At 46.8% G+C, this 15,550-nt stretch overlaps 1 protein-coding gene across 1 annotated transcript in view; it reads right to left on the reverse strand.

The window, feature by feature from the left end:
* P4HA3 (prolyl 4-hydroxylase subunit alpha 3) overlaps window positions 1-15,550 on the reverse strand; it is a 41,951-nt gene that overhangs the window by 24,269 nt on the left and 2,132 nt on the right. The window contains exons 2-5 of the mRNA XM_083609940.1: window positions 11,064-11,206; window positions 8,215-8,438; window positions 5,578-5,727; window positions 2,199-2,250 (exon numbers count right to left, since the gene is read on the reverse strand). Of these exons, the coding sequence (XP_083466066.1) occupies window positions 2,199-2,250; window positions 5,578-5,727; window positions 8,215-8,438; window positions 11,064-11,206 (569 nt within the window). The remainder of the gene's footprint in view (window positions 1-2,198; window positions 2,251-5,577; window positions 5,728-8,214; window positions 8,439-11,063; window positions 11,207-15,550) is intronic.

Here is a 15,550-nt window from a genome sequence, read left to right on the forward strand (position 1 = left end):
TGCAGAAACGAAGCGGTCGCCCATGTCCAGGAAAGTTCTCCCCGTGTGCCAGGTTGCCACTGAAGGCAAAGGCGCAGAGCCAGTAAGAAAAAGTTGGCAACCCAGTTTTAATTATTTGTAGCTTTTCAACTTGGCCCCATGACCGTGCCAACTTGGCCCTGCAGTCGTGGGGGCCGTGGGGGGGCATGTAGCATGAATATACCTGGCATAGAAATTTGTGGGTGCCTGGTCCCTTCATGGGGAATTTTGTGGGTGCTTGGGCACACAGAGCCCCAGGGAGTTGGCACTTATGCAGAGCAGTACTGAAGCATGGCAAGTAATGAGAAGGACATTGAAACAAAGGTTTTGCTTTGTTTTGTTTTTTGGGTTGTTGTCTTTTGATCACTTTTTGTAAACCAAAGGGTGGGTTGCCAACTGACTGTAAAAAAATGTACTGGCCTGCTCTTGTACTTCCCACCCCCATTATTTTATTTTATTTTGACAAAGTAATAATCATAAATAAATAAAATAAAAATGTGCACCCCACCACTGAGACCATTCCATTGCAACTATCCAACCTCCCAAAATTTCAACACCTCTAGCCATGGTTTGACCCCTTTCCATTTTGACAGTACAAAATTCTACAAACACACTCCATATCTTCTCAAAATCATTTCTCCTGCATATTCCCCGTCTTACCTTAATGGCACGTGTTAATTTATCATGAATAGCTATATCCCACACCTCTTTATACCATTCTTCCATTTTATATTCTGCTTTCCCCTTCTGCTTCCTAGCTATGATAATGTGTGCAGCTGTCAATAAATTTGTGAGTGAGTCCGTCATGCTCTTGTACTTTTAATAGCAGCTGAATTCAGCTGAAAAGCTTCGTGGCAAGAAACTGAACACAATTGCCTGCTAACTGAATGGCTGTTAGTTAGAGGCTATGGTTCGAAAGCTAGCAGCTCTGGGGGTTTATGTGCAGGTAATATAATAATAATAATAATAATTTTAAAAAAATTATTTATACCCCGCCCTTCCCAGTTCAGAAAACCGGGCTCAGGGCAGCTAACAACAAATTTAAAACACTTAATTGATGCTACAAAAAACAGCATAAAATACAGTATAAAACGTGAATAACAATAAAATAAAACAAAAAAAATTTTTTTTCTTTCCAGTAGCACCTTAAAGACCAACTAAGTTAGTTCTTGGTATGAGCTTTCGTGTGCATGCACACTTCTTCAGATACACTGAAACAGAAGTTGCCAGATCCTTCTATATAGTGAGAAGGTGGGGAGGGGTATTACTCAGAAGGGTGGTGGGAATGGGTGATTGGCAGATAGCTGTGATGAGCCTGTTGACGACTCTTAACGACTGCAATAGGTCTTACAGGAAAAAGCAAGGGGTGAGAAGGTGAAAAATGGCTTTGTCATGTATAATGAGATAAGAATCCAATGTCTTTGTTCAGACCAGGTCTCTCCATGGTATAGAAGGATCTGGCAACTTCTGTTTCAGTGTATCTGAAGAAGTGTGCATACACACGAAAGCTCATACCAAGAACTAACTTAGTTGGTCTTTAAGGTGCTACTAGAAAGAAAAAAAATTTTTTTGTTTTGACTATGGCAGACCAACACGGCTACCTATCTGTAAATAAAATAAAAAATCAACTTAGGGGGTAGAATTAGGTGGGTCTTTGGCCGGCTGTAGCCAGCTCCCTTTTACCTTCTGATTCTCAAAGTTATTTGAGAATCTCTGCAATAGAGAGAGAGATGATTTCAATGTCCGTTACTGATACGTGAAATCATTACCAGGAGACAGCATTACTTTCCAGTTAGGTAACCCAGAATAAATGTGGAATTGCTGCTCCTTTTTCAAATGGAGGGTTCTTAGTTATGTAGGGAATTTCAGTAGGAAACAAGTCATATCTGCTGAAAGTCCATTTTCACAGCTATGAAAGGTGCAGTTTTTTTTGTTTACATGCCCACCTCGTTTTAATGTCCCTCTGATATTTACTTCCCCATGTTCAACCCAGAATCCCTTACTCCCTGGGAGAAAAATGCCCTGGCTGGTTTGAACAGAAACTGTTTTCCCCCTAGTTATGAAGGCCCACTGATGATTGTGCAATTTATGAGGAGAGCATCTAATCCTTTAAAGCTTGATGTTTGGAGTGATTAAGTAACATTCTTCAGTCTGACAGGATCTGGACGAGAAGCACATACCGTAGTGAAGAAATTCTTGGGAAAGGCTTAAGGCATGAGAGATGTTTCCTGCCTTTAAAAAATGAAGAGGGGAGAGAGCAAAAAGTTAGATTTCTGGGGGGGGAATAGACACTCAAGCTGACATGAAAGCAAAGTGTGTGTGTGTCTGTGTGTGTGGAGGCTATTCTTACTCAGCAAATGGGGAGGGTTGCACTCTACACATGCTCAGAGGAACACCTGATTTAGACTTGAAAGAAAGATGAAAGATGGTTCATAGGGAGTCAGGGCATGCTGTCAAGTGTCACCCAGGGTCCCAAGTGAACAATTCAGTCTTCCATTGCCAGGCAAGCTGAATATTCCCTGCAGGGAGTTCCACCAGTGTGACAGCAGAGGGGAGCAGCAGAAAATGCTCTCTCTCAGGTCCTGTGTGAGTGTCTGGAGGCGGTTGGAGGATGGATGGCTGCTAACAGATTGAGGTTGAATCCTGACAAGACAGAAGTACTGTTTTTGAGGGACAGGGGGCGGGTGGGTGTGGAGGACTCCCTGGTCCTGAATGGGGTAACTGTGCCCCTGAAGGACCAGGTGCGCAGCCTGGGAGTCATTTTGGACTCACAGCTGTCCATGGAGGCACAGGTCAATTCTGTGTCCAGGGCAGCTGTTTACCATATCCATCTGGTACGCAGGATGAGACCCTACCTGCCCGCAGACTGTCTCGCCAGAGTGGTGCATGCTCTGGTTATCTCCCGCTTGGACTACTGCAATGCGCTCTACGTAGGGGTACCTTTGAAGGTGACCCGGAAACTAGAACTAATCCAGAATGCGGCAGCTAGACTGGTGACTGGGAGCGGCTGCCGAGACCACATAACACCAGTCTTGAAAGACCTACATTGGCTCCTAGTATGTTTCCGAGCACAATTCAAAGTGTTGGTGCTGACCTTGAAAGTCCTAAACGGCCTCAAAGGCCCAGTATATCTGAAGGAGCATCTACCCCCACCATTCTACCCGGACACTGAAGTCCAGCTCCGAGGGCCTTCTGGTGGTTCCCTCACTGAGAGAAGCCAAGTTACAGGGAACCAGGCAGAGGGCCTTCTCGGTAGTGGCACCCGCCCTGTGGAATGGGCGGGGTATAAATAATAAATTATTATTATCCCACCCTCCTCCCCTCATTGAGTGAATCATCTTGTGCAGAATGTGGGATGTGATACTTAAGTAGCAGTCAAGTGCAACATTCCTTGTTTTCCTAGAGTGGACATGCAAGGGGATGTTTGGTCCAGCCAGTCGAAAACTTCCTGTTTCCTCCTGGCTGGGGTATACTTCCTTTGCATGTGACTAGAGGTGGGTGTGACCTTACCTGCGCAGGTAAGAAAAGGACAAGTCACGCAGCACACCTCTTCTCATTGACTTCATTAGAAGCAGCTTCGTAGAAGCAGCAGCCTTTTATCTAGAGATGCTCTGTTGGCTGAAACCCAACAGAGGACAAAGAGACTATCTCCAACAGTTCCACATGTATATACTTTGTAACTAAGTCTGCCTTCAGGGATCCATCTGTGAACTGATGATGTGAGTAAATATCTTTTATATACTTTAAATAAGATTGCCGTGTGTTTATTCTTTTTAAGAGGGACAATAAGGGAACTTACCAGGAACATACAAGGAACATACACAAGCCTGCAACCAGCTACCCACTGGGCGTTAAAAGGGGAATTGAAGTGAAGGGCATGAGGCAGGAGTTGGTAATGCAGGTGAGCTGCGCATAAGCAAGCTGCCAGCTAGCTCTGCTGAGGCTCTTTTTATTGAACAACAAACCCCTGTGTTGCCGAAGTAGTAAGTGAATAACAACGTAGGACGGTGATCCCGGATAATCTGACTGTTTCACTGGACTATACATATTCTCATGACCACTGCTCCTTGTGCATTTTTCTAATCTATGGGTTGTGCTGAAGAAGATTCCAGCGAAACAGTCAGATTATCCGGGATCGTTGTTATTCACTTACTACTTTGGCACCATGAACGCCTTAAAAAAGTTTTACCGCTTAGCCTACAGGATAGCATCTACTACTTTGTTTCAACCAAAGACTTATTATACTTCTACGGACTTTCAAAGATTGACAGACGTGTGTTCATTTGATTTCAAACATATTAGAGAATTTACAAGTGTACACATTTTGTTTTTGTTGTACTAAATCATGTATATTATGCAATAAGAATTGCAGTGCTATCTAGTATACTGGTCTTCGCGTTGCTTGTATTGTTTGTTGAGGCTCTTTTTATTAGCACAATATGCAAAACCAGTCAGATGTATTTTGGACTGTGCCCTTTACATCTTCCAATCACGAGATCGTGGGGTGGTACAAAGTTATTTTGGCACCTGTTTCCACCGCGTCACTTTCCCCCTGAACAATGCATGACGAAGGAGACCAAGGTCACAGACGGGGCACTGCAGACCACTGAGAAAGCCAAAGGTTAGGTAGAGGGCATGATGTTCAGACAGCTGTGGCTTGTCTGCGGGTGGAAGTGTGCTCCACACCCGGCGATCATTCCTTCAGGGAATGTAAACTCTGCTAAGTAAAGGGACTCACTAACGCAAGTTGTTGTTGTTGTTTAGTCGTGTCCGACTCTTCGTGACCCCCTGGACCAGAGCACGCCAGGCACTTCTGTCTTCCACTGCCTCCCGCAGTTTGGTCAAACTCATGCTGGTAGCTTCGAGAACACTGTCCAAGCATCTCGTCCTCTGTCGTCCCCTTCTCCTTGTGCCCTCCATCTTTCCCAGCATCAGGGTCTTTTCCAGGGAGTCTTCTCTTCTCATGAGGTGGCCAAAGTATTGGAGCCTCAGCTTCAGGATCTGTCCTTCCAGTGAGCACTCAGGGCTGATTTCCTTAGGGATGGATCAGCTTGATCTTCTTGCAGTCCATGGGACTCTCAAGAGTCTCCTCCAGCACCAGAATTCAAAAGCATCCATTCTTCGGAGATCAGCCTTCTTTATGGTCCAGCTCTCACTTCCATACATCACTACTAGGAAAACCATAGCTTTAACTATACGGACCTTTGTTGGCAAGGTGATGTCTCTGCTTTTTAAGATGCTGTCTAGGTTTGTCATTGCAACGCAAGTTAGGAAGGACATTAATAAACAATATATCCTCTCCTGCCTCCCTGAACATTCCCACACAGAATAAGCGTGGAAGTTGTGCGGGACGAGCGGGAGTTGTGCAGGAGGACGGTAGCTCAGTGTCAGCGCATCTGCGTTCATGAGGCAGGCTCCAAATTCAATCTCCAGTGTGGCATCCCCCCTGCCTGGAGAGCTGCTGCCTGTCCGTGCAGACAGTACTGAATTAGATGGACAGAGAGTCCGACTCGGTAAAGGCAGCAGCTCCCTGTGTCCTCTTGCAGCATCCCGTCTTACCTTGAAATAAGAAAAAGCCAGGTGGTCCAGGGCATCTTCAAGGCTCCCCTCGTCCTCCGTGTTCCAGCTCCCATAGGAAACACGGAAGAGGCTCACGGCCTCCTCCAACCACAGAATGGAGTGGTAATAATCTTCCATGTCGTAGGCAACCTGGAAGAAACCAGGAATGGTAAGAGAAAGCCCTTAGGAACTTGGGACCACTTTAACCTGCAAAATCACTGGCTAGATGAGGAGTTTTGCCTGCATAATTTCTACTGCTGCCGTTGCCGTGAACCAATGCAATATTTTAAGTAAGTACAGTGGTACCTTGATTCTCAAACTTAAACCGTTCTGGAAGTCTATTCCGAAACCAAAGCGTTCCAAAACGAAGGCGCACTTCCCCATAGAAAGTAATGCAAAAGGGATTAATCCGTTCCAGACATTTAAAAACAACCCCTAAAACAGCAATTTAACATGAATTTTACTATCTAATGAGACCACTGATCCATAAAATGAAAGCAATAATCAATGTGCTGTACTATGAAATAAATAAGACAGTATTGAAGATGATATTTTGTTTTCTTACCTGCACTGATGATAGTCATTGTTTGGATGGGGGGCTTTTATCCATTTCCGCAGGCACACAATCAATCAATCAATCAATCGGTAGCTGAACTGGGTTCCACACAGTCACAAAAACAAATTAACCAAAAAAGCCTCCAAAACAAAAACACAAAATAAATAGCAAAAACAAAAGCACCAAACTTAATCCATTCCGGAGATCCGTTTGACTTCCAAAATGTTCAAAAACCAAGGCGCAGCTTCTGATTGGTGCAGATGCCCTGGAACAATAGCCGACAGCCACAATGGATGTTCAGCTTCCAAAAAACATTCGAAAACCGGAACACTTACCGTATTTTTCGCCCTATAGGACGCACTTTTTCCCCTCCAAAAATGAAGGGGAAATGTGTGTGCGTCCTATGGGGTGAATGCAGGCTTTCGCTGAAGCCTGGAGAGCGAGAGGGGTTGGTGTGCACCAACCCCTCTCGCTCTCCAGGCTTCAGGAGAGCCGCAGCGCCAGCCCCACAAGGTCGGGGGACAGCGGGGAGGCGGAACGCCGCCATCCCGCTGTCTCCCGATGTGGTTTGGAGGCTGACGGCGGGGAGACGCGTGCTTCTCCCCGCCGCCAGCCCCGCAAGCTCCGGGGACAGTGGGGAGGCGCAGCGTGTCTTCCCGCTGTCCCCGGACCTGTTCTGCAGGCGGGCGGTGGGGAGAAGAGCGCTTCTCCCCACTGCCTGCCCCGCAAGCTCCGGGGACAGCTGGGAGGCGCAGCGCGTCTTCCCTCTGTCCCCGGACCTGGTCTGCAGGCGGGCGGTGGGGAGAAGAGCGCTTCTCCCCGCTGCCTGCCCCGCAAGCTCCGGGGACAGCTGGGAGGCACAGTGCGTCTCCCCACTGCCGGCCCCACAAGTGCCTGGGGGGGGGGGAAATAATTTTTTTCCCTTTATTTCCCCCCAAAAAAACTTGGTGCATCCTATGGGCCGGTGCGTCCTATGGGGCGAAAAATACGGTACTTCCGGGTTTTCAGCATTTGAGAACCAAGGTACCACTGTAAAATATATTTTTAAACTTAACCCCCAAGTTGCTGCCTGATTCTTGTTTAAAGAATATCTGAAAAAACATGTTAATATTTAAATTTTAGAATAGCTTTGGAAGTAGATATAGGTTGTAGGGTTAGAAGTAGAAGATAGCGTATTTTAAAACAGTATTATTCGTAAGTGATAAAATGCGAAGATTTTTATGGTAAAAGTAAATGTGATAAAAAAATGGTTAAAAATTATGATATATGAAACTGCTAAAGATGAGGTAAAATGAAAATCGGATAGGGGGGAGCTGGGGAAACTCACCTAACAATGTTTAGGAAAAAAAAGGATAAGACAAGAATTTGTTTATATTGTTTGTGTTTCTGTTTGTATTGTTTATTTGTGTTATAAAATGAATAAAAAAATTTTGGGGGGGGGAAGTTGCTGCCTGATTCTTTGTTAAGCAGGGCGAAAAAGGGAGAACCAGTTGAGTAAAAGTAAAGGGGTAAAGGGAACCCTGACCATTCGGTCCAGTCGTGGCCGACTCTGGGGTTGCGGCGCTCATCTCGCTTTACTGGCCGAGGGAGCCGGCGTACAGTTTCCGGGTCATGTGGCCAGCAGGACTAAGCCACTTCTGGCGAACCAGAGCAGCGCACGGAAACACCGTTTACCTTCCCGCCGGAGCGGTACCTATTTATCTACTTGCACTTTGACGTGCTTTCGAACTGCTAGGTTGGCAGGAGCAGGGACTGAGCAACGGGAGCTCACCCCGTTGCGGAGATTCAAACCACCGACCTTCTGATTGTTAAGTCCTAGGCTCTGTGGTTTAACCCACAGCACCAACTTTGTAGCTAATTCGTAATTTTGCAGCCTAATTCCTATGCTTTTAATTTGTTGGCAAGGATGGGGTTTTTAACCTACACACTTGGTGCCTGGAGGGTTAAACTGCAATTAATATAGCTTGCACAGCACAACTCTGCCAAGCATTTGCCTCTTAGCCTGCCTGCCAGGTAATCCCACTGACCTCCAGGGGGTCTGTTACTGCCCCCTTTGGAAACCACTGACCTGCCCCCCTTACCTTGCCAATATGGAAACAGTCGTCGGCGGACAGGGAGAAATCCTGGCTGGGGTTGTAGACGTCCGGAAGCGGAGCATTGCTAACCCTCTGGAATTTCCCTTTGGCCAAGCCCTTCACGCTCAGGGAGTAGACATCTTGCAGGCGCATCACCCCCCGGGCAGCTCCTTCTAGGTCCTCAAAGATGGGCAGCTCCTCCTCCAACCGATGGTAGCCATTCTTCAGTGCTGAGAACAAAAGGTAAAAAAAACAGTGAAGGATCCCTGGATGGTTGAAATATACTCGGAGTCGAGTGTGGATTTCATGCTCTTTATTCAGCTCATAGTAGTGAGGAATGAAAGTTTTCCCAAAATATCTGCTTTATATACATTATTTACACAATGGGCTGCACGTGATTGGCTAATTCCGGGATTCTCCTGTAGGCCAATCAGGTTGCGGATTCACTTCCACCTGGAGCTGGATTGGGTGGCTCCTGCGGACCAATCAGACTGCTGCACTGTTCTAGGACCAATCAGACTGCTGCATTTTGGATCCTATTCAACTCAGTACATAACAATGGTTAAGTCCAGTCGCAGATGACCCTGGGGTTGCGGCGCTTACCTCGCTTTCAGGCCGAGGGAGCTGGCCTTTGTCCACAGACAGCTTTCCAGGTCATGTGGCCAGCAGGACTAAACTGCTTCTGGCACAACTGGACACCATGACCAGTGGCGTAGCGGGGGTTGTCAGCACCCGGGGCAAGGCAAGTAATTTGCGCCCCCTAACCCGTGGATTTGCCCTAACCCCCAGATGTTGCGCCCGGTGCGGCCGGCCCCCCTGCACCCCCCACGCTACGCCACTGACCATGACGGAAACCAGAGCGCATAGAAACACTGTTTACCTTCCCGCCGGAGCAGTACCTATTTATCTACTTGCTTTGGTGTGCTTTCAGACTGCTAGGTTGGCAGGAGCTGGGACAGAGCAACGGGAGCTCACCCCGTCGCAGGGATTCGAACTGCCGATCTTCCGATTGACAAGCCCAAGAGGCTCAGTGGTTTAGACCACAGGGCCACCTGCGTTCCCGCTGAGAACAATACAAATCCCTCCTTGGTACCGAGCCTTGACAATAGGAATAGGGTAAAAAATAAAAAAAAATCCTTCCAGTAGCACCTTAGAGACCAACTAAGTTTGTTATTGGTATGAGCTTTTGTATGCATGCACACTTCTTCAGATATAGGGAACCGCCTTCATAATAAATCATTTTTATTTATTTTTTTGAATTTACATTTCAAAACATTCATTTAAACAACCTTAAACCAATGACTTTCCTTCTTCTCTTTCCGTGGTTCATTTTGCATACCGTACATCCCTGCCTGGTGTGCTCTGGTCCAGGGGGTCACGAAGAGTCGGACACGACTAAACGACTAAACAACAGCAACAACATCCCTGCATATTTTACATGAACTAAACCATTCAGTATTCCATTATTGCATCCATCAAAACTGATTTACACTGTTTAATTTATCTTAATGCTGCCAGCGTTTTTAAATGTACACAATTTCCACCCACGTATTCAGTAAACATTTTCCTGTCTTCTTTAAATGTTATGTTCTTCTTGTTTTCTTATTCTATATGTTAAATCTGTAAGCTGCACATATTCTATCAGTTTTTTGCCATTCTTCTTTGGTTGGGACCTCGCTCGTTTTCCATTTTGGGGCTAACAAAACATGGGCCGCAGTAGTGGCATACAGAAATAGCCTTTTTTGAGATTTTGAAAATATCAATAATGAAAAAACCAGAGATATATCACCTTGGATTGATAGGGGAAGAGATACCATGGGGGGTGGGGGGAAGAATCTTCTTGTATGCAAGTACAGCAGCTAGAGCAGTGATTGCTGCTAATTTCTCCCTTAAAGGAGAAATGGATTTGTAAACTAAATGAATACTTAACTCTGGCAAAACTAACAGCTATTACAAGAAACCGACCGAATCAAAAATTAAAAAAAGGAGTGGGACTGTTTTGATGAATATATGGTAAAATATCGCTCCAAAAAAAGAGATATGCTAATATGCCTAGATTAAAATGTAAAGTATCTGAGGGAAGCTAAATTAGTAAGGAAAGATAATAAGAACATATAGAAGATTTGAGAAGATTGTAAATGCAAAGATAAATGTAATCTCAGAATGTAGAGGAAATTGAGTGGGGGCAGAGGGAAGCAGCGGGAGGGGCAAAAGAATATTCAGTCAGCTAGCCCTGGGGATTATCTAACTGATCTTTGATTTTTGAAATTTATTGTTATTCATGTTTTTATACCACATTTTATAATTAAGTGTTTTAAAGTGTTTTAAATTTGTTGTTAGCTGCCCTGAGCCCAGTTTTTGAACCGGGAAGGGTGAGGTATAAATAAAAAATTATTATTATTATTATTATTATTATTATTATGAAGGATGTGGTGATGATGGCTTTGGTTTATTTATATTGTGATGTAATATGGAAAAAATCAATAAAATATTGTATTGGAAAAGGGGGGGTAGTCTTTTTTGACACCTAGGAATTTCCCTCTGAATTATCCCCAACAAAAAGGACTCTGGTTTTTTGGGGGGAAAGGTACATTTTTATTTTTTTTTAAAGGTGCCTTTTTTTAAAAAAAGGTCCATCTATCTCAGGGCTGCCCGTACTGGCCGGCAGCTGCCAGCCCAGAGTTTCTGGAAGGCACCATTCCTACCTAGAGATGCTACTGTGGCTTGAACCTGGGCCCTTCTGCATGCCAAGCAGGTGTCCTTCCGCGATGCAACGAACCTTCTCCAAATGCCCTTTGCTATCACTGTTATATTCCCAGCAGCTAAACAGTATGCCCTGCCTTCAGCCCACATACCTTGGGCGTTCTCGCTGGCTTCCACACTGTACACCACGTTCAGCCAGTCCGACTGCAACCTCTTGATGAGCGTGTACGCCAGTAAAGGGTTCACCACGGTGCTGCCCGCGCCTTGGTGCAAGGCCTGGATCTTCCTGTAGAATCTGGTTGGCGAGGAAGACAGGAAGAAGGATATTATTCACAATTAGACAAAACTCAGGAGGAAAGGGCTATGGAAGGCTCCTATGGAAGGCTCCACAGTTGGGGGCTCCAATACCAGTCTAGTTGAGGCAGCTAGACTGGGGACTGGGAGCAGCCGCCGAGACCACATAACACCGGACCTGAAAGACCTACATTGGCTCCCAGTACGTTTCCGAACACAATTCAAAGCGTTGGTGCTGACCTTGAAAGCCCTAAGCCAGGGCTTTAAAGGACCAGGTGCGCAGCCTGGGAGTCATTTTGGATTCACCGCTGTCCATGGAGGCGCAGGTCAATTCTGTGTCCAGGGCAGCTGTCTGCCAGCTCCAGCTGAGACCTTACCTGCCCGCAGACTGTCTCGCCAGAGTGGTGCATGCTCTAGTTAACTCCCGCTTGGACTACTGCAATGCGCTCTATGTGGGGGCGACCCAGAAACTACAACTGAAGGCGACCCAGAAACTACAACTAGTCCAGAATGCAGCAGCTGCCAGGACCACATAACACTGGTCCCGAAAGACCTACGTTGGCTCCCAGTACGTTTACGAGCACAATTAAAAGTGTTGGTGCTGACCTTGAAAGCCCTAAGCCAGGGCTTTAAAGGACCAGGTGCGCAGCCTGGGAGTCATTTTGGATTCACCGCTGTCCATGGAGGCGCAGGTCAATTCTGTGTCCAGGGCAGCTGTCTGCCAGCTCCATCTAGTACGCAGGCTGAGACCCTACCTGCCCGCAGACTGTCTCGCCAGAGTGGTGCATGCTCTAGTTAACTCCCGCTTGGACTACTGCAATGCGCTCTATGTGGGGCTACCTTTGAAGGTGACCCAGAAACTACAACTAGTCCAGAATGCGGCAGCTAGACTGGGGACTGGGAGCAGCTGCCGGGACCACATAACACCGGTCCCAAAAGACCTACGTTGGCTCCCAGTACGTTTTCGAGCACAATTCAAAGTGTTGGTGCTGACCTTGAAAGCCCTAAACGGCATCAGGCCAGTATATCTGAAGGAGCATCTCCACCTCCATCATTCAGCCCAGACACTGAGGTCCAGCGCCGAGGGCCTTCTGGCGGTTCCCTCCCTGCAAGAAGTGAGGTTACAGGGAACCAGGCAGAGGGCCTTCTCGGTGGTGGCGCCCGCCCTGTGGAACGCCCTCCCATCAGATGTCAAGGAAATAAACAACTACGTGACTTTTAGAAGACATCTGAAGGCAGGCCTGTTTGAGGAAGTTTTTAATGTTTGATATTTTATTGTGTTTTTAATATTCTGTTGGAAGCCATCCAGAGTTGCTTGGGAAACCCAGCCAGATAGGTGGGATATAAATTATTATTATTATTATGAATCCCAGTTGCTAGAAACCGCAGGAGTGGAGAGTTGCTCTTGTGCTTGCAGGCTTCCCAGAAGCCTCTGGTTGGCCACTGTGAGAACATAATAATAATAATAATAATAATAATAATAATAATAATAATAATTTATTTATACCCTGCCCTCCCTGGCCTGAGCCAGGCTCAGGGCGGCTAACACCAGTAAAATTACAGTAAAACATAATGGGGGGGGGGAACCAATTTAAAATACAGGTGCTGGACTAGATGGGTCATTGGCCTGATCCAGCAAAGAAGAAGAAGAGTTTGGATTTGATATCCCTCCTTTCACTCCCCTTTGGGAGTCTCAAAGCGGCTAACATTCTCCTTTCCCTTCCTCCCCCACAACAAACACTCTGTGAGGTGAGTGGGGCTGAGAGACTTCAGAGAAGTGTGTCTAGCCCAAGGTCACCCAGCAGCTGCATGTGGAGGAGCGGAGACGCGAACCTGGTTCCCCAGATTACGAGTCCACTGCTCTTTACCCACTACACCACACTGGCTCTTCCTATATTTAATAAAACTGAAAAGTCACAAACTCTGCAAACTTTCTTCATATGGGCATCGTTTCATCCCCTGGATCATTTTAATTTTCTGAACCTTTTCCAATGGAAATATATATCTAATATGTTTTTACTTAGGAAAACCCAACTCTTTATGGGCTGTTCCCATAAGGGGTTTTTTTTTGGGGGGGTGGTAGGTTGTACTCACTATCCCTTTAAAAAAAAAACCCCACAAAAACCCAGCCCTTCTGGTTCACATTCTATGATACACAGCCAACACCTACAAAAGGGCAGATGAATATTTGCCAAGACACTGTTTCGAATTGCAATGCTCTCTTGCCAATTTTGCCGTCCAGAAGTTTGGTGCAGAAGGATTGATTTCCCTCCACACCCATCCCCGGAAAACTGCATAGCAAAAACCTCAAACGAGGAGGGGCTGTTTGAAAGTGGACATGTTCGTGGCTGGTTCTGGCTTGGAGTCGAACAAGGTGGCTGCCTCAAGTGGCAGATTCTGGGCACCTGTTCTGGTGGATCTGGGCTTTTTAAAAATATGCACCATATTTTTCGCTCTATAAGACACACTTTTTCCCCTTCAAAAATTAAGGGGAAATGTGTGTGCGTCTTATGGAGCGAATGCAGGCTCCTTGGCCTCAGCGATAGCAACGCGAAGCCTCCGAAGCGCAGAGGGAGAGCTCCCCCCGCACTCCGGAGGCTTTGCGTTGCTTTCGCTGAAGCCGCCTGAAGCCCCCGGAGCGCAGGGAACTCCCGCTGCGCTCCGGGGGCTTCAGGCAGCTATCCGCAAGCCTTCGGAGCGCAGCAGGAGTTCCCGCCGCGCTCCGAAGGCTTGCGGATAGCCGCATGAAGCCTGGAGAGCGAGAGGGGTCGGTGCACACCGATCCCTCTTGCTCTCCAGGCTTCACTTTGCTGGAGGGGCGCTCCACAGTTTTCCCTCTCTGCGCAGCGCCCCTTCAGTGAAGCGGGAGGAGAAATGGAAAGGGCTCCGTTTCTCCTGCTGCTTCAGTGAAGGGGCGCTGAGCAGAGAGGGGGGAATTTTTCCCCCCTGTACTCCCCCTCCTATGGTCCGGTGCGTCCTATAGAGCGAAAAATACGGTATGTATAATTGCAAGGCACAGAAGATGGAGTAGGAAACAACTAGCAAGGAACAATTGGGAGACTGCCTTCTGGGAAGCCTCCAGACTGTTGTAGTTTTGAGGGGGAATCCATCACATACTGGCAAATTCAAGTCCTGCAAGTAAATGTGATTTGGACTTCTTGTGCAACAAACCAGCTCTCCCCAAATACCAGACTTTGTGATCAGGAAAGCAGTGAGAAAATGCACTGGGAACTGTGGGATAACATTTGCTTTGAGTCAATGTAGGGTTCCCTCATGTTGTCGATGAATGTGGGTAGTTTTTGCACCTCCATTCATTCTCCTTTGTCTCTATCAGTTGCTCCTCCAAATCTCTGTCTCCCCCTCTCCAGATCTTCAGACGCGCTGGCAGGCGCCAACAGGAGTCTGCCAACAGCTGGAGAAGCAGAGGTTCCCCATTCCCGCTTTAACTAGAGATGGCAGGGATTGGACCTGAGATGTTCTGAGAGCACAGCAGGCACCCAGTGTAGCACTAACACAAAACTAATGAAACTGGCAAAATGGATTTCAACAGGGACAAATTTCAGGTTCTGCACCAAAATAACCAGATGCAAGTTAAAGCTATGGTTTTCCCAGTAGTGATGTATGGAAGTGAAAGCTGGACCATCAAGAAGGCTGATCGCCAAAGAATTGATGCTTTTGAATTATGGTGCTGGAGGAGACTCTTGAGAGTCCCATGAACTGCAAGAAGATCAAACCTATCCAATCTTAAGGAAATCAGCCCTGAGTGCTCACTGGAAGGACAGATCATGAGAAGAGAAGACTCCCTGGAAAAGACCCTGATGTTGGGAAAGATGGAGGGTGCAAGGAGAAGGGGACGACAAAGGACGAGATGGTTGGACAGTGTTCTCGAAGCTACCAGCATGAGTTTGACCAAACTGCGGGAGGCAGTGGAAGACAGGAGTGCCTTGCGTGCTCTGGTCCAGGGGGTCACGAAGAGGCAGACACGACTAAATGACTAAATAACAACAACAACAACAACCAAATGCACAAAGATAAGACTTGACAGCAGTACATGTGGAAAGGATCTAGGGGTCTTAGTTGAGCACAAGCTGAATGTGAGTCAACAGTGTGATGCGGCAGCAACAAAAGCAAATGCTATTCTAGGCTGCATCAACAGAAGTCTAGTGTCCAGATCGAGGGAAGTCATAGTCCTGCTCTATTCTGCCTTGGTCAGTCCACACCTGGAGTCCTGTGTCCAGTTTTGGGTGCCAGATTTCTGAGCACAATTCAAAGTGTTGTTGCTGACCTTGAAAGCCCTAAACGGCCTCGGCCCAGTATACTTGAAGGAGCGTCTCCACCCCCATCA

Source organism: Podarcis filfolensis (genome assembly GCF_964270895.1).
Source record: "Podarcis filfolensis genome assembly, chromosome: 4".
Taxonomy (NCBI): Eukaryota; Metazoa; Chordata; class Lepidosauria; order Squamata; family Lacertidae; genus Podarcis; species Podarcis filfolensis.